This window comes from Petaurus breviceps, unplaced genomic scaffold (genome assembly GCF_028583685.1).
Source record: "Petaurus breviceps papuanus isolate PSGF00001 unplaced genomic scaffold, PetGlider_PUasm1.0 90822, whole genome shotgun sequence".
NCBI classification, from domain to species: Eukaryota; Metazoa; Chordata; class Mammalia; order Diprotodontia; family Petauridae; genus Petaurus; species Petaurus breviceps.
The window spans coordinates 10,693,803-10,713,173 of record NW_027187351.1 but is presented as its reverse complement, the minus strand read 5'-3'; the positions used below and the strand labels follow the sequence as shown (position 1 = coordinate 10,713,173).

Here is a 19,371-nt window from a genome sequence, read left to right as displayed (position 1 = left end):
TTATATTTAATTCAGCTTTCATGGAATTAAATTGGTTTTGTGTGAATGGGTTGTTATCTGCACTATCCACATTTGATGGGATCTTTTGGGAGTTAATTTTACAATTGTGGTAAGTGGTTTTTATCACTTCAAAAAAAAGAGGAAAATGATTTTATGTGCATTGTAATGTGTACTGTTAATATTGTACCCACAGGCTTTCCAGAAAGAGGAGATTGAACCTTTACAGGTTAAATTACAAGAGGTCAATTGGTTGGGTCAAGGCCTCATTCAGAGTGCTGCAAAAAGTACCAGTACTGAGAACTTAGAGCACGATCTTGAAGATGTTAATGTACGGTGGAAGACCCTTAATAAAAAGGTAGTTTTATCATTTCTTTATTTAGATTCTTAATAACAAGACAATTTTCCCTTTTACAGAATTTTTGAAAAATCTTAATACATTAATTTTTGTTTGTTTCACTTACATTTATGCTGACTATAAGAAAGCAGAGAGGCAGTGTTCATTAGTGCATAGAGTGGTAGAAAAGTTTGGATCAAAATTTAACCTCTGACATAAAATGGCTTGTGACTTTGGGCAAGTCATTTAACCTCTCTTGGTTTCAAACAAGTCTATAGGACTATAAATTTGAGAGTGGGGCCCTACATAGGCAGAAGGTATTCCCCCACTATTGAAATCATAGCTCCTTGGTTTATTATCATATGGAAAAGCTTAATGGTTAGTTAATCCAAGTCCCAAGAAATCACCAATTTCAAGCCTTATTTGACAAACTACAGGTGCTCCCAATATTATTCTGAAAATTATTCTGTGGAAATACCTAAAATAATTTATACTGCTGTAATAACTAAAAGAAAAAAAACAGCAATAATAAAAAAAGCTTTCTGTACAGTGATATCTGTACAGTGACAAAAGAGCTAGCTAGTCCACTGGAGAACAGCCATGCCAAAAAATTTAATTTCCAGTGGAATTTTCTTCTAACAGCCCATACTATCTCCTTTTCATACTCATCAGGACTTCTAGCCATCATAAATTTGGTCAAATTTTTCTCCCCATTATTTCTGTCTAAAATGCACTGACCAATTTCTAAAAATATAATTAGAATCTACTATAAGATTTTAAATATATATAAATTTAAAATATATACATTTTAATTTAAAATATGTTTAGATTTAAAAATATCAATTTAAACTTAATATATCAGATATATTTACATTTTAAATTTAAATCTATTTCAAATATATTCACATCTAAGATATAAATACATTTCAGATATATTTACATTAAAAATAAATATATTTACATTTGAAATAAATATAAATACATTTTAAATATATTTACATCCAAGATACAGGTTTAAACTTAAAAAAAACCTTTTCAGTGACCATTTCAGATATAAAAGCAAATTAATAGATTTTTTTTCTTAAAGATAAAATGGCATTATAAGGAAAGGGCCAGGAACTAGTCGTATCTGGATTGATTGATAACTCTACTGGATATCTTTCTGAAGAAAGAACTATTTTATTCAGTGTAAGATAATGCTGCTACATTTTAATTTCCTTGGGACTTTTTGTTTACATAGAAATCCATGTTTCCTTTACTTATATTACTGTGTAGGAAATAACTAATCTTGTGATAATTAAGATGTGAAATTGCTAACAATGTAACAAAATTCAGTTGTTTTCAGTGCCTCTAGGATATCTGAATATTTGCTAGCTATAAAAGTATTTAGAATTCTTAAGTTCTTGATGTAAATATCTTTATTTCTTCAAATTTTAATTTTTGTTAAATATTTGAATATTGCAAATGTATTAAATTATAAGATTTCACTTACTAACCTTGAAAACCATTATTTCATGATTTTTTATACTGAAGTAGATAAATACTCCTCTTCCAAATACCAACAAAAATCAGAGACAATTTAAAAATATACATGAGACATGGTAGAAGATGAAAAGTTCTATTATTTCCACAAAATAAAGAAATGATTGCACCTCTTGCCCTGCTTAGGTTGCTGAGCGAGCAGCTCAGCTTCAGGAAGCTCTGCTCCACTGTGGGAGGTTCCAAGATGCCCTGGAGTCTCTGCTTAGCTGGCTAGTTGATACTGAAGATCTTGTAGCCAATCAGAAACCTCCATCTGCTGAATTCAAGGTGGTGAAGGCTCAGATACAAGAGCAAAAAGTAAGTAACCATTTTTTATTTCCTTTTTCCTTTTCTGTTTCAACAATGAGAGTAGATGTTGAAATATGTATGCCATATTGTTGTTTTTTGCCTACTATTTTCTCTCTGAGACCTTGAGTAACAGAATAATTAACATATGGATCAGATGCACTGTCCCTAAATGTTACATAATTCTTTTGCTTCCCTTGAAAGAATGTAAAGTCTTGGAGAGCAGAAACAAACTGTTTGGTTTTTGTCTTTGTTTCCCTTGTTCATAGCATAATGCCAGGTACATAAAATAGGTGATCAGAATTGCTTGCTGATAATTGATTGAATTGAAAAATATTACAAATGTTTAGCCTAGAGAAGAAAAGGGGAAAAAAATACAGAGGACACGACTATCTAGTCTACTATTTGAAGGGCTAGTATGTGGAAAAGGAATTAGACATTTCTGTTTGGTCCCAGAGGGTCATCAGTCAATCAAGATATGTTTATTAAGTGTCTACTCTTTGCCATATACAATCGAATATGATTACAAGGGATGTGACAAAAATAAAACAGAATCTTTTGTCAAAGAATTATCGTTCTTTATTGGAAATGGCATATATATGAGTAAGTAAATAGTAAATGTATGCAAAAGTGGAAAGTAATTTGGAAAGTGGGCACTAGCAACCAGGCTTGGAGGGGACAGGAACCCTCTCAAATCTGTGATTCTGCAGTTTTCAGAATGTATCATAAAATTGGAAAAACAAATTGGATTTTAATACATTCCTTTAATATTAAAGCAAATGTCATGCAGCATTTTGGTGGATTAAGGGAAGATGAGCAATAATTGTATTTCAGTTTCACAAGGGATCATGGCCTATGTGAATCTTTACAAGAAAAAAATGTTGATCTTGATGTACTAAAGATTTTAAAACTTTTGATTAATATCTTGTTGTGAACCTAAAATAGGATTGAATTAGCTAGGCACCTTCTCTGGAAACAGGACATTCTCTAGAAACAGGATAATAGGTTCTTCAGGACTCCTTCACAATTCTTTCACCTGGTGATATACTGTGCTCTGTAGCATATATTACTATATGGGGCCAGGGATTTAAATCACTTGATCTAAGCCCTTTCTGTGAAAAGAAATTTAATTAAAAAAAAATGCAGTATGTTTGGAATTCATTCATCTTTTAGAGAGATAACATGACTAAATACTCTTAGTAGCAAAGATTAATGAAACAGAATGGCCTGGATATATTGGGGCTTCTATTTCTGTGTAATTAAACCATTATTACTTATTTTATTTACTTGAATTTGAGTTTCCTACCACACCTAATGAGGATTCACCTTGAAGGTCACTTGCATCATAAAATAATGTCAGGTCTTAGCCTAAGCATAGCACGGTTCATTTAATTCAGCTATATAACCTCATCAGCTTAGCTAAATCCTTCCCTCTTAACCACATCTGTCACTAGTTTCACCAGATAATTGCCTTTAATGCATTTTCTCTCAGAGCTACTAGGTTTCCTTTCCTACCTCATTTTAACCTCTTTTTATAATGTGATGTTTGAAGGGACTTGCTTTCTTTCCTTCTTTTTTGGGGGGGAGCAGTTAGGTAGTGCAGTGGGTAGAGCACTGGGCATAAAGTACAGAAGACAAGTTGAGATACAGCCTTAGACATTTAGCTGTTTGACCCTGATAAAGTCACTTACTTTGGTTTACTTACCTCAGTTTCCTCATCTATAAAATGAGTATAATAATTGCACCTATTTTCCAGGATTGTTAAAAGGATCAAATGAGATAATATTTGTAAAACACTTAGTATGGGACCGGGCACATAGTAGCGCTATATAAATGTTAGCTGCTATCATTATTATTATTATTGGTGGTGGTTATGGTCCTGGTGATAGTAGTAGTAGTGGTAGTAGAGCACTTAGCACACTGCCTGACACATAGTAGGTACCTCAAAGGTTAGCGAGTCTAACCCACCTCTACCTGAACAGGAATCTGCTTGACAATATTCCTGACAACTATGTCTCCACTTATATTTATTTTTATACTTAATATTTCATATAATAATTTAATGAAATAATTTAAATAAATACATAATAATTTAATTTCACATATGTATGTCCTGTAGTGAAAGGGGAACCTACGATCAGTTGATAAGCACTTATTAAACGCTTACTATATGTCAAGGATTATGCTGTATCCTGGAGGATACAAAGAAGGAACAAAATGCGTTCCAGCGACCCCGGACCTTGCACTCTGATAGGAGGGACAGCGTGTAGACACCGAGGTGTACACACACGGAGTAGGCGGAAGTAATGTCAGAGGCGGAGAGACTAGCAAAGGCAGGGAAATCAAATCCTTTTGGGGAAGGTGGCCTTTGAGATGAGTCTTGAAGGAAGGTAGGGATTTTAAGATGAAGAGGAGAAGAGGGAGCATTCTAGGTTTGGGGAACAGCCAATGCAAAGGCACGGAAAACGAGAGATAGAGCATCATGTGTGAGGGACAGCAAGGAGATCACTATGGCTGCACCGGAGAGTGGGCAGATCGGGGGGGGGGGGGCGGTGTAAGGTACAAGTAGACTTAGGAGGACTGGTAGAGACAAGTTGGAAATTCTAAAAAGAGGAATGTCCAGTGGCATTTGTTGATCTGGGACAAGAGCTCAAAAGATACACTAGGGTTAATTATCTAGATATGTGACTCATCTGTGCAGGGATGACAATGAAACTCCTGGGAGTTGATCAGGAAGGAGATCATCAAGTAAGAGTGCAAAGAGGGAAGAGAAAGCCCAGGACAGAGACTTGGGGGACACTCACACCATAAGTGAAGATTTCAGCAAAAAAGACCAGGGACAGGTGAGACAAGTAGGAGGGGAACCAAGACAACAGTGTTAAAAAAAAAAAAAAAGCCTAGAGTTGAGAGCATACAGGATAAGTGACCAACAATATGAAATGCAGATAGGCCAAGAAGGTTGAGGGTTGACAAAAAGGCATTATATTCGTTGTTTATTAGATCATTGGTAACTTTGGAGAGAGTAGATTCAGTGGAATGATGAGGCTGGAGTTCTGATTATATAGGTTTTAGAAGAGAATGAGAAGAAAGGAAGTGAAGGCCCTGAATATGTAGTTTTTACAGAGAGTTTACAAGTTATGGGGTGATGACTAGAAGGCATGATAAGATCTTTTCAATCTTTTTTAAGAGGGTCTTTTTTTTTTTATTTGGAGGGGGGAAGGCTAGGCAGTTGGGGTTAAGTGACTTGCCCAAGGTCACACTGCTAGTGAGTGTTAAGTGTCTGAGGTCAGATTTGAACTCAGGTCCTCCTGACTTCATGGCTGTTTCTCTATTCACTGTGCCACCTAGCCACCCAAGAGGGTCTTTTTAAAAGGATGGTGTAGCACCAATGCAATATTCACAGCACCAACGGTCACTATAAATATGCCGCATAGTTCTCGATTACAAAATATAACATTCTCCATATAGAAGACAGAAGCAAAACATTTATTCTGACACCAGCAAACCAAAACCAGTAAACCAATTCCATCATAGTAGCAGAGAAATTAATAAGTCATAACAGCACAGCAATCCACAGCATCCTTTAACCTTCCCACAAACCAACGTTTACTCACGAGCTTGTCTTCCTCGGATGCGTCCTCTCCTCCCTCCAGTCTAGCTGCTCTGACTCCCAGCTTCCTGTGGGCTGTGTTCCACCCTTCAGCAAACTCCTTCCACCACAGGCTACATGTGGTTACATTTACCCTATTAGGGGTCAGGGTATATCTTCATAGCAAGGAAGGTCTTCAGATTCCCTTAGGCTCATTAAGAGGCAGGGAAGATCTTCAAATTCCCATTACCATTACAGATGGTAGAGTCTTGGATGTGTTTATGGGAACCTAGGAAAGAATCCTTAGATAATGATTGAAGATTGATGCATGTTCATGTGAGAGAATGGATGATAATGGGGGAGGTCTCCTTAAGAAGTTCAAGGGGTTAAAAGTGCATATATAGAGGTTAGCCTTGACAAGGAATACTTCTTTATCAAAGACTAGAGTGAAGGAAGAGAAAGAGTAGGGGGTGATGCCAGAGAGAAGTGAGTAGAAGAGAAAGGGAAAAGAGGGACTTTATGGTGAATAACCTTAGGATTTTTATGACATATGAGAAGATTGAGTTGAGATGGTAGAAGAGAAGAGTGGGTATTGTAGGAGCTAGAGGAGAGAAGAAGATGTCTAGAATGACCACTGTAGTGAGTGGGATATCGAAACAATTATGAAGTAGAAGCATCACCTTATGTTATTTATATAATAAATTTGTAGTGAAAGTCAGTGGGATTTTGTGACTTACTCCAGCTCTGTTCAGTAGCATACGAATAGAGGAGTCAAGAAGTAGAATGGTGAGGATAATTCTTATTTGGAATTCGGCAAGACATAATAAACAATAGAATCTTTGAGCAAGGGAACCAAGATTAGAGGATAGAGTTGAACTGGTTTACCAAGGGATTGAAATTGGAAAGGAAAGAGAGTGTAGCCAGAGCAGTGGAGCCTCGGAAAGTTCTGAGAGGTTGGAGTAATTGGAGGTTATAAAGAGGATGAAGAATAGAGCTAGGGGACAGATGGAATAATAGAGGATAAAGGGAATTCAGAGTTCAAAGTTCTCCAGCATGGAAGTGGAAGACTTGTAGTTGGATGGCAGAAATCAAGGCCATGACGAGAGAAAGAGAGACAGAGAGAGAGAGAGAGAGAGAGAGAGAGAGAGAGAGAGAGAGAGAGAGAGAGAGAGAGAGAGAGAGAGAGAGAGAGAGAGAGAGAGAGAGAGAGAGAGAGAGAGAGAGAGAGAGAGAGAGAGAGACAGAGAGAGAGAGAGAGACAGAGAGAGACAGAGAGAGAGACAGAGAGACACAGAGACACAGAGAGAGAGAGAGAGAGAGACAGACAGACAGACAGAGACAGAGAGAGACATACAGAGAGAGAGAATGAGAATTAGAATGAATATATATATTTAAAGGAAGAGAGTTTTCTGAGGGTCCAGAAGTGGCAAGGAGTCATCTGAATTGCCCACTGAGACTATTGCTTCAGAGGGTATGAGAGAAAGTTCAGCTAGTACTGGAAAATGTGCCAGAGAATGCCCTATCATTTGGAAGGAGCCAGGTCTAAATTTGTGCTAGAAGAAGGAAGAAATGAAAAAATAAGAGGTTTAAAATGAAGGAAAATTTGTTAATAATAGGGTGGGAATTAGTTATAGATTAGGTCAAATGAGTACACTAGTATTTTTAAAAATAAGTTAAGAAATTATTGTTTCCTAAATGCCACTTAGCAAAGACCTTGAGTTTTGCTGAAGCTTAGCCCAGAAAGTAGAAGAGGATTTAGAGAAGGCAGAAATTTCATTTAGTCCAGTCTCCAAATTTTTATAGATGAGAGAACTGGTTGATAATTTCTTAAATGACTTACTCAAGGTCACACAGAACTGAGATTTGAACAAAGGAACTATAACTCCAACCCCAGCACTTTTGCATGCTACCTGCCTGGTTTCTGGGTAGAGATCATGTTTAAAAGATGTGTTTTTAGCATCACAAGCATAAAATAACAATTTTTGAGTATTTAGAACATTTTGTGTTCTTAACAGCCAGATTCTAAATTTTTCCCACTTTCAAAAAATTTCAGAAACCATATATAGAATCCTCTAGACTTTTTTTAAGTCAAAAGTCAAGGGAGAATGGTGAAATAATTTATCAACATGTAAGTCAACCAGGAATTTTTATTCTTTTACCTACAATGTATTAAAAAATAATAGGTAAGCCTTGAAAACAGCCCTCTTCTATCTCTTTTCACTGTCCTCTGTAAAATATATGATTAAAAAACCCCAGAATCATTAGAAATATAGTTTCCTTTTTATTTCTGTAGCATAGTGTTGATAGTTGTTTCCTGATTATTTAGTTATTTAATTGCTTTGCCCCAAGCTTCTCCAGAGATTGTTGGATGACCGAAAACCTACTATTGAAGGAATCAAGACAGAAGGGGAAAAAATTGCAGCAACAGCAGAACCAGCAGATAAAGTAAAAATTTTGAAACAGCTGAGCCTCTTGGACAGTAGATGGGATGCATTGCTTAATAAGGCTGAAACAAGGTATGTGGAAGTATTTTAGTATATTTGAATTAATAGTAATGTTAAGAGTAAAAGTTTGCCATTTTTGGTTTATATTGTTAATTTGATAGTTAAGTATTATATATGTATATATATATACACACACATACACACACACTTTACTCTTTTTAGCAATCTAAGGAATGACAGTCCTACAGAATTAAGAATTATATTTCTCTCCCCTTATTATTACATATTTCCTCCTTATTATTTCAGATAATGTTGAAACCTCAACCATCAGAAAAGCTCTAGCTTCTAAACTATAGAAAACCATCTCCTTTCCCTGGGGGTAATGAATATTTTGGGGGGAGGGGGTTCAGGGAGGTGAGAGATTCCTGATTCCATCTTAGAATTTTGGGGAGATTACCTAAAGCTTTCTCCAGAAGATGTTTTCTTTCTGTTATTTTAAAAAGTCTTTTGGGAATATCAAAGAATCCCTTCTCTTCCTCCATACTTAGGCAAGGCTATAGGACTTTGATCTCAAGGATAAAAGCCACTGCTCTAACTTGACCTGTAGCTGGAGCGGGGAGGGGAAGCTATGCTAGAGCTAAAATCCCCAAGAATTTGTAGGGTGAGGGATCTGTGTTGAGCTCCATTTTTCCTGAAATGAGAATACTCTACTGCTAGGTAGAAAGTTTGGGAGGCTGAGAAAAGGACTGTTATATAATATCTCACATTTCTTTGGTGATCTACAAAATATTTTCTTTGCCAGATCCCTCTTATCTACATAAGATAGATATTCTTATTATCTCCATTTTTCATATGGGGAAAGTGAAGCCCACAATGATGTAATAGCTAGCCCAAGGTCATATACCAGGTAAATATCAAAGTTTAGGATATTAACCCAGCATTTTTGCCTTCTCTAACATTTCCTCTCCACTCCAGACGGGTCCTTCTTTAATCATAGAGGCAACAACAGGCAATCAGAAAACTGAAAATACTCTTATTTAGATGAAGCAATTTGGACTATTTGTGGAGGGGGAGGGGGAAAGTGATTGCAGTAGTGAAAACTGGAAGCATCCCTTTAAACTTCTAACTTCTCTTCTGAGGCTTCTCTGCTCACTATTTCCACTTCAAATCTGTATGTCTTGACTGTATTTCTAGGAATATGAGTGGAAAGCCATGGTTGATCTAGAATAATGATCTAGAATAATGTTAGAGCAGACTGGAGAACTATGGGAAGACTTAGGGCAACTGAAAAAACCATATATTCCCTTAGCTCTTCTGGGTCATGTCCTACTGCTCGGCATTTCCATTATATGCTTTTACTTGCCTTTGTGACACCTCCTTCATGCTCATACAGCATAAATATATATATATATAGGTGCTTTTTATAGGATAATAAGTCTTTGTCCTGTAATTCAGTAGATTTGTGATTTTGTTATATGAGTACTCCCATTATTGACCTAGATAACAGAGCATGCAGGCCTACCTATGCTGTGTGATTCTTGTGTATGTCAGCCTATAAAATCTTTCCCAAGGGATCTACCCAATATGCTTGGGGCATCTTCCTGCACGTTGTATTGACATTACGCAACTAGCAGTGTATATGTGGCCAGTCCATCCCTTTCTCTCATTATGTGACTTGATTCACATCTTTTTTTTCTGGGTATAAATTTATTTCTCTAATGACAATCCCCAATGTATATTTTTTCACCAGGCAATCAGCTAACATTATTAAGTCCCAACTATGTGTTTCATAAAAGTGAATGTTTGTGATTCACAAATTTCATTATATAGTGTTTTTACTCAGTGTCTTCCCTAATCTGGTGATAGTTATTTTTAAGTCAATTATAGATCTTTCTGGCCTTTGATTTGCATTAACCAAGTATATGCATCAAACTTTTAGATGCCTATTAACAAATATATGAAATTAAAAGTAATCGGCTTTTATAAATATAAATGTAAACTATCTGGTAGTTGAGATTACATTTTCAATTTTATATGTGCAAAAATGAAGGAACATGGAGAAGCAAACCAAAACTGGAGATCTAGGCAGAAGTTCTGTTTCTGCCATTTTATAGAGAAATGCATTTCTTTAGTACTAGCAAAAGAAGTTATTTTTATTTGTAGGTTTATTGGATGATATGTTTGAAACAAAAAAAATTAGATTTTTCTAACCTCCTGTTCTCCTAAAGTCACTTGTCAATATTTCATAGTTGCCTTTGATCCATTAAAGGGATAGTCTCTCATCCTGTAATCTCTGAGATTACAAGAAGATTATCAGGATGTAGTCCCAGGCAGAAATAAATACTCAAGAGGATATGAACTGAACCATTGAGATGAATTTCTTTCCATTCTTTATAGGCCAGTGAAATTACTTGCCTTTGCTAAAACTTTAGGTACAGTGGGACATGGATTTTAATTGACATGGATATATTTTGCAACAGCAACTACAGCTACAACATAACCTCAAGTTGAATTTTCTGTTATAAACAAAAGAATAATGTTCATAAGAATTTAAATTATAAAAATGGTTGTCTTAAATCTGGGTAATATATCCCATCTTTCACTGTTTTTTTTTAATTGGGAAAAAGCTAAAGATTTTATCTAAAAATTGAGCTCAGTGACTGATTAATTGCATATTTATTTTAGGTTCATGTGAATTCCTGTATGATACTTGTGACAAGAGTCACAGGGTGGCCAGGCCTGAATGGACTATCTTCCTTAGCTTATAATTGGATTGAATTATACTGAATTTTCATAACTACAATTTTACATTGAACATGACCTTAACCTTGCTTGGCATTTTTGTAGGAATCGTCAGTTGGAAGGGATCTCTGTGGTGGCACAACAGTTTCACGAAACATTAGAACCTTTGACGGAGTGGCTCACGACCACCGAAAAGAAGCTTACAAATTGGGAACCCATAGGAACCCAAGCTTCTAAGCTTGAGGAACAGATTGCTCAGCACAAAGTAAGAAAGAAATCACAAAGTAGAAGGAACAAGTTTTCAACTTACTTTCTGATTTTATGATACTAAAGATGTATCTGTCCCATTATTTGCCAAGCAAGTCCTGTTCTTTCTGTCTTGGTGTCCTCTAGAATCCTAAAATCTTTTGCTTTCTCTCTGATCATGTGACCACAGACCTTATTGAGATTTTCATTTTTCTCTAGCTTGGACTACTGCCATAGATAAGTACTTGGGTCTCCATCTTTCCCCAGCCTGATTTATCCTATGCACAACTATCAAAAGAATCTTCGTAAGGCAAGGTCTTACCTTGTCTCTCCTGTATTCAGAAATTTTCTCTGTTGCCTCCGAATAAACTATGAACTCCCCTGTTTGCTGTTTAAATAAGCCCATCACAATTTGACTCATCTATTACCGTTTTTTAAACTGATTTCACATTATTGTCCTTCACACAAACTTATATTTAGACCAACTTGGTTTACCTACTGTTCACTAAACTAAGCATTGACATCTATCTCCATTCCTTTACACAATCTGTCTCTTTTCCTAGAAAGTGCAGTTCTTCTTTGGGAATCCTTCCTTAAATTCCCCTGTTTTTTAGTGTTCCCTTCTTCCTTAGCTAATCTTATGTTTGCTTGCTTTTATATATTTTGTATACTTCTGTAGAATGTAAGTCTCTTTAGGGCAGGCATTTAAAAAACATCTTTGTATCTGAATTACCTCGTCTACTCAAGTCAAAAGTGCTTTCTCTCCACCAGACTCTGTGCTAAGCACTGGGAATATAAAAAAAAGAAGACATCCCTGCCCTGAAGAGCTTACATTTAAATGTCAGAAGACAGAAGTGGGGGTGGTACAAAAAACTGAGTGTGGTATGGTGGGGAGAGTGGTAAAGTCTGGAGGGTGAAAAGCAGAATTAGGAGATAAATAAAAGATGGTCAGCCCAGGATTGCCCTCAGAATGACATTTTCTGTGAGGAACTCTTCAATGAGAGAAGGGGATCCCAGGTCCTGGAGAGAACTTCCAGATGGAGAAGGGAGCTTGAGGAATGGTAGTTAGATCTGTATACTCATAAGCAGAACTAGTAGAAAAGAATTAAGTCCCTTACAAAGCTATAGATGATAAACGTTTGTTGGATTTTATCAAATGTTTTATGTAGAACTTAAAATTCCTTTAACATTTTATTATTTGGTTATATTTTTGTTTTCATTTTTATTTGTTCATTTTTTGGTTATCTCTATTTTCTTTTCTTTTTTTAAACTTCACTTAGGCCTTAGAAGATGACATCATCAATCACAATAAAACTTTACATCAGGCTCTTAGCATTGGCCAGTCTTTAAAGATTTTGAGCTCCAGGGAGGATAAAGATATGTTGCAGGAAAAACTAGACTCCTTTCAAGTTTGGTACATTGAGATTCAAGGAAAAAGTCACAGCAGGTCTGAACTACTCCAGCAGGCCTTTTGTAATGCTCAGATTTTTGGCGAAGATGAAGTGGAATTGATAACCTGGCTGAATGAAGTTCATGACAAACTCAGCAAATTGTCAGTCCAAGATTACAACATTGATGGGCTATCAAAGCAACAATCTGAACTTCTGGTATTTTTGTTTCTTTTTGTTTCTTTTTAAATTCTTTTAATTTCCTCTGTTTCCATTATTTCTGTTGTCATTTTATTTTATATTTCTTTCTGATTCTTATGAACATATTTACATATGGATACATATACTTATGTATAATGTCTTCACACAGTGCATATAGGTATTAGTCACTCCAATAAATAAGGGTTATATAAAAAGGGAGTATAACAAATTATGGGGTTGAGTGCTGCTTATGGTGGCTTAAACCAAATCAGTGAAAAAGTGATCACGAAAGAAGGAGAGAACAAGCCACCATCATGAATTATACGTTTTAAATGTGTGAATTATTGTTCTAATTCTCTGAGGGAACAGAAAATTTACTTTGGATTTTAAGTTTTGCTCAAATTAAGATGCTACTTACCTGTCTTTAGGCTTTACAAGAGGATATCCTACTCAGGAAACAAAATGTTGATCAGGCATTGCAGAATGGTTTAGAGCTCCTGAAACAAGCAACAGGTGAGAACTTTAAAGAAACAACAAAAATGTAGCTACCATTTTCCCCAGGAGTCAGTAAAGGACTTGAGGGAAAAAAAAGATAAACTTTGTGATACCAGGCCTACTTCAAACTACCACTCCCTGCTTTTGTGGTGAATTCTTTGAGGGCCATTCAAGGATTTTTGGAATATAATGTCATTTTGGTTCCCATAATCTCACTTTAGTTCTCAGGACAAGCTGTATATTACTCATGATATAGCCCTCTGTCACAATAGTCATAGAAACCTAGTACTGAGCAGGATTCCTTTTCCTATTATGAAGATAGTTGCTCCAGACAAGAGTATGGCACAGAGACATTTTTTACAAGTTTAATTGTGATACAGTTGTAATACAAATACTATGGTAAAGTCAGTTGATCAGTAAAAGTTAGAATAACATTTTTATTGATGTATATATGAACTGAGAAAAGAACATTAAATTACTCAGATGTAGCTCAGTGAGTTGAAAGTATTGTAATAAAATGTAAACTTCTATTAGAACTATTGGCTGATTATAGGAAAGCTAGCCTTGACAGTGAGGCTCTTTCTATTCCACCTATCAATCCTTAACTGGTTTGGCATTTGAATTTTTAATCAGCCATTCAGACTCTAAGAAAATATTGCACTTAAAGGAGTTTAATTATATCTCATTCAAGTTCATTTACATCTTCATAAGCAAGAAAAAAAAACTGCCTAGTACTTCTGTCAACACCAGAAGATCTTAGAACTTTTTTCTTTTCATTTTATTTCACAAGAAATAATATACCATTGAATTTTTAGGTGATGAAGTCTTGATAATTCAAGATAAATTGGAAGGCATTAAAGCAAGATACAAAGACATAACTAAATTGAGTTCTGATGTGTCTAAGACTCTGGAGAAGGCCTTGCAGCTTTCAGGAAAGCTTCAGTCCACCCATGAAGAGCTTTGTACATGGCTTGACAAAGTAGAATTGGAATTACTTTCATATGAAACTCCAGACCTGAAAGGAGAAGAATTAAGCCAAGCACAAGAAAGACAAAAAGTATGTTTAATTCATATATATTTTTTTCTGTCTGTTATCTTTTGCATATTTGCTTTGTAATGAAATAATAATAGTTATCTAGCTTAGTTAATGATACGTCTCCTGGAAAGAAAAATGTGCAAGTTGGCAGCAGACCAACTGTCTAAACATTCAGAGGCCTAGAATTAGAATATTTCTTTCTAGAGTCATGTGATACACTTAAAAGTTCAGGGATGATTTTTACTAATAGTACAAGAGAAGGAGACTTAACATGTTATTCCTATCCAGTAAGGTGTTTCATGCTCACAGACGTCAAAATGGTTGCCAGTTTGTTCTGTGGGATTTCAGTAAAGATAGTCATTTCCTTTTAGGGAAATGCCCAGTATTTGAAAAAAAAAAAATTAACAACACATTGTTAATCTGAGGCTAATAAAAATGCCTTTGGGGATTCTAAAGGATATCCCCAATGAAATAGACTTCTGTTAGAGCAAACAGACTTCTTGTCAAAAAAGCAGGCTTTGATTTTTTTTTTCATCTCTAAGGTGTGGTCTTATGTAAGTAGAAAGGAGGCAAAGTACATTACTCTTTTCATGAATGTGATTTTATTGGGATGATTAAATTTTTGGATGAATTTTGGTCACTTCAGAGGGTTACTTAATTTGGGCATTAGTTTTTTTCTTGTCAGTGATCAACTGATGGAGAATTAGACTTCCAGAATATCAAGAATATGTTAGTTTACTTCTTTTGAGTTCCTAAATTAAATAAAAAATTCCTTGGAATTTTTATTGAATTTTGAAGGATTGAAGGATGCTATACTGACAGAAGGAATGCATTTAAATACCACTCCATAGAAGCTTCTCTAAAGAAATCTGATTTTCTGTCTCACAGCTTTCAGTAACAAAAATTTTGTTACTGATGTTAAACCAAGAGGGACCGATGTAGCAAATAGCTGGCCTACCAAATTCTTTAGCCTCATAGAATAGAATGGAAACATGTGGAAGCTGTGTTAGTTTAGACCAAATATTTGTATATTTAGCTTAAATTCCCTTTTTCAGGAATTGAAAAAAGAAGCCAAGAGCAACAAAGACTTAGTAGATGCCCTTAATGAAGTCAGCAGTGCCCTGTTGGAACTGGTGCCATGGAGAGCCAGAGAAGGACTGGACAAAATGGTGACGGAGGACAATGAGCGCTACAGATTAGTAACAGAGACCTTAGCTCAGAAGGTGGATGAGATCGATGCAGCCATACTGAGATCCCAGCAGGTATCTGTAAAAAAAGTTCTTTGGGCAATTAGGAAAAGTGTCCCCTAGAGCATCTACTTGAACAAAGGTTTTGGGTAATATTTCCATTCATTTGTTATGCTTCAATAGTAAAAGGAGGGTGGATTTAAAAAGAATTTGACTTAGCTACTCAGACATCAGAATGCCATAACAAAGCTAATCTTTACATTGTTGCAGCCATCTGTCTCTTTGTTGAGTGGTTTATCCTCTCTGACACAGAAGCTGGAAAGATCACGCCAGCTTTCCAAATCCCATACTTTTTGTCTTTATGTACTGTTAACCTTATGCTTTTTCATTCTCAGATGTAATTTGTATTGGAGAAAACTTATTTGGATTAGAATATATGATTTAACCTTTCATTTGCATGCAGAATTTGCAAAGAAGTTCCTAAACAAGATAAAAATTGATGCATTGATGTGGTCTTTTGCCAGGGAAGGCCTTGAGGGATAGAGAGAGTAGATGGAAATTTATAATCATTTCTGATTTGTCTGGAAGATGATTATGTAGGGCACCTAGAGAGACAGGCTATGAGAATTTCACAGCCCTCAGATGCTCCCAGGTAGTAGTCCTGAGGGAATTATAGGCAGTGAGCAGGACCCTGGAAAGATAAGCAATTTTTAAATGTTTTGATGAACTTTTATTGGCTTCTGTGTGAATATTTACATTATGTCATCAGACTCTTACAAACATTCTGTGTGGGAGCCAGAATGATATTGCAGTGTACTTAAGAGAAGAGAGCTTTCAGAAAGTGTACAACTAAGCCTTTGCTAACATTTCTAGATTTTTATTTGCTGGACACTTCCTTTCAAAGACACTAGAATCATATCTTAGCTGAGCTGGCCAAATGGAAAAAAGGAAAATATGAATGAATTCTATAGAGATAGAATGTATTTTCTACAATTGACTTACAGTTCTCAATAGGATGAGTCAGATCTCATTTTAAATGTTAATAAGGTTATGGTCATAAGCACATGAATATGTTGATAGACAAAGGCACTGTTGAACAAAAATTTTTGTGAAGAATGTTTATGACACCTGATTTATGCATGAGGAATTTATGTCCATTTTATCTTTGAATACTTTGAATATTTTTTATTATGTATTACTGATTATTGTGGACATTTAAGTTTGTTTACTTGTGAAGTTCATTCAGCTTTTGAAAAATATGAAATCTCCATGTTTTGTACATTAAAAAGCTTTTCTTCCTGATTAGTGCTAGAGCTTGAAGAGATTTTAGAGGCCATGTAGGATAACCCTCTCATTTTACAAATGGCTAAACTGAGGTTTTTCTGCAGAGTTGTAAGTGAAAAACCTCAATTAAAAAGCAAGGCAGGTAAAGCTCACTTTAAGGAACAGATGTTTCCTTGCACAATGGGCTAGAGGTGATTAAATGCTCAAGTAAGTGAGGGCAAGGCTAAGTAGATTTGAAATCATATTGGTCCATTAGCTTTGGATTTTGCTTAATCCGTGATCAAAGTTATACAGTACATTCTTAAACCCTTAAAGAAGACATTTTACCACTGATTCTCATGTAAAGAGAGTATGGATGGTTTGGTGAAAATCCATTACCACTCGTAAAAAGAAAACTGAAAACATATCCTACTCATGGTTGAGTCTTGTCTTTATATAGAATTGATAGCATGTCAGCTGTGATGTGATTATTTGAAATCCCATTGACTTTAAATTTGATATTGATGATATTTTTGAATAGTTAAGGAGTAAGCATTTCTGTAGTACCAAACTGTGCCAGGCACTGTGCTAAGGGCTTTATAAATATTACCTCACTTGATCTTCACAATAGCCCTCCTGTGGGTCAGGGTAGGTGTTGAGGAAGCTGAGGCAAACAGTGCCCAGGAGTAAGTGTCCGAGTCTGGGTTTGAATTCAGGAATTCCCTAACTCTAGGCATAGTGTTCTTTCCATTGCACCACCTAGCTGCCTCTATGCCCAGATATTCAGATGCCAGGATAGAGGCAAGAGAGGAACCACCTGACTGAGTTGTCCAACTTGTAGAAGCAATTAATGGTATGAATGCATTCTCTACCATATAATAAGTACTTTTCAAACTTTGTAGCTACATTATCATCTTTCCTCTCTTCTGAAATTTCCTAGCCCTTAGCAATTTTGTCTGTGCCCTTACTCCATCCTTAAAGCTTCCAAAATGTAGAATAAAAGGAGAGAGGAGGATATCAAAAGTGATAAAAAAGAAAATGAACAAAAGCATAAAATGCTGCAAAGAGGTAGAGAAGGGCAAGGGTTGAGAAAAGGCTACTGGATGTGACAAAGAGATCTTTAGTCATACTGGAGTGGGCAGTTTCATTTGGATGATAGAGTTTGAAGTCATATTGCCAAGGGTTTAAAAGACAGAAGAAAGGAAATGATGGCACTGATGCAGATTTCTTCTTGGGCAATTTAGCCACAAGAGGCAGGACAAAGCTATTAATGATAGTGTGTGAGTGTGTGTGTGTGTGTGTGTGTGTGTGTGTCTATGTGTCTGTGTCAATGTATGTATGTAGCTGACACTTGGGAATACTTGAGAGAGATCAGACATTAGAGGTTGATTTGGGATAATAAAGGGTAGCAATCTGTTAGAGAAGATGGGAGGGGATAGGGTCAAAAGTACATGTATAATGATTGTCCTTGCAAGGGAGAAAGGCTGCATCTTCATCTGAGACTGCAATAAAGGTAGATATATTGGGCAGAAATGTCTGAGTAATATGACGTGAGTAGGAAGGAATAAGGAAGACCTCTTGATGAATGGCCTCAAAAGTCTTACCAGTAAAAGAGCCAGGTATACCAATTAATATAAGATACTATAATTTTATTTTGAAATGAAAATTTTCATCCTTTTTTTCTTTGCCTAATGGATAAAAATATTCACTGAATCAGTTGACACAATTGACATGATACACTGAAGGAAGTATAATACTGTCAGTATTCTCTAAATTTTGGCAAAACTCTAGTCATTCATTGCAAGTTATGGCCTAATTGAACATACTAATATTTTTTACATGAGAACCATAGGATTTTGAGCTGGTTGGGGCCTTAAGAGGGTGTCACCTTGTACTTTGCTTTTGTTTTTTCTTGGAGGGAGGAAGGCAGGGCAATTGGGGTTAAGTGACTTTCCCAAGGTCACATGGCTAATAAGTGTTAAGTGTCTGAGTTTGGATTTGAACGCAGTTTGTCCTTACTCCAGGGTTGGTGCTCTATTCACTGCACCACCTAGATACCCCTACCCTACCTAGCCACCCCTCACCTTGTATTTTGGTATGAGAATTGGATAACTGGTGAGGAAAACAACAGGTTAAGAATTACATAAACATTATAAACATAGTATAGTGGAATCAAACCCAGGCAGGTACTTTGACTCAAAGTTAAGTTTTTTCAACTATAGCATGTTGCCTAGGTTCTCATAGATCAACAGAAAATCAAGATATTCTTCAACTTAGAGAGCAAAAAAAAATGGAGCTTAAATTATGTCTGTAAAAATACCCTCTTTCCTCCCCAATATGTCAGAGTTTGGAGATTAAATTGTGAAGTTAAAAAGTACTATTTAGTGAAACTTCGAATTTCTTGGTTCTTAAAACTTTGCCCATATTTGTAGCATTAGGTCTAAATTCCCAACTTAATATCTCATTGGAATACAACCATGGCCCTGGGTTCTCAAAGTCTTTGCCTGCAGAGAAAAAGCTCTGGAAAGTCTTACTAGATTGAACAGTTGGTGAGTTATCAGTGGGCCTAATGATCTTCTGTTGTCTGAAGATCAGTCTAGCAAAATCTGGAGATGCTTA

The 19,371-nt window shown here is 35.9% G+C and overlaps 1 protein-coding gene across 26 annotated transcripts in view; it reads left to right on the top strand.

The window, feature by feature from the left end:
• The window catches only part of DST (dystonin), a 454,426-nt gene that overhangs the window by 351,660 nt on the left and 83,395 nt on the right, over nucleotides 1-19,371 (top strand). For 19 of the 26 annotated variants that reach the window (XM_069070669.1, XM_069070677.1, XM_069070661.1 and 16 more), the window contains 8 exons: nucleotides 194-355; nucleotides 2,003-2,173; nucleotides 8,100-8,266; nucleotides 11,042-11,201; nucleotides 12,463-12,789; nucleotides 13,200-13,284; nucleotides 14,082-14,323; nucleotides 15,358-15,564. In XM_069070669.1, coding sequence (XP_068926770.1) covers nucleotides 194-355; nucleotides 2,003-2,173; nucleotides 8,100-8,266; nucleotides 11,042-11,201; nucleotides 12,463-12,789; nucleotides 13,200-13,284; nucleotides 14,082-14,323; nucleotides 15,358-15,564 — 1,521 coding nt within the window. The remainder of the gene's footprint in view (nucleotides 1-193; nucleotides 356-2,002; nucleotides 2,174-8,099; nucleotides 8,267-11,041; nucleotides 11,202-12,462; nucleotides 12,790-13,199; nucleotides 13,285-14,081; nucleotides 14,324-15,357; nucleotides 15,565-19,371) is intronic. The other 7 variants (XM_069070676.1, XM_069070672.1, XM_069070673.1 and 4 more) reach the window with 1 other exon arrangement.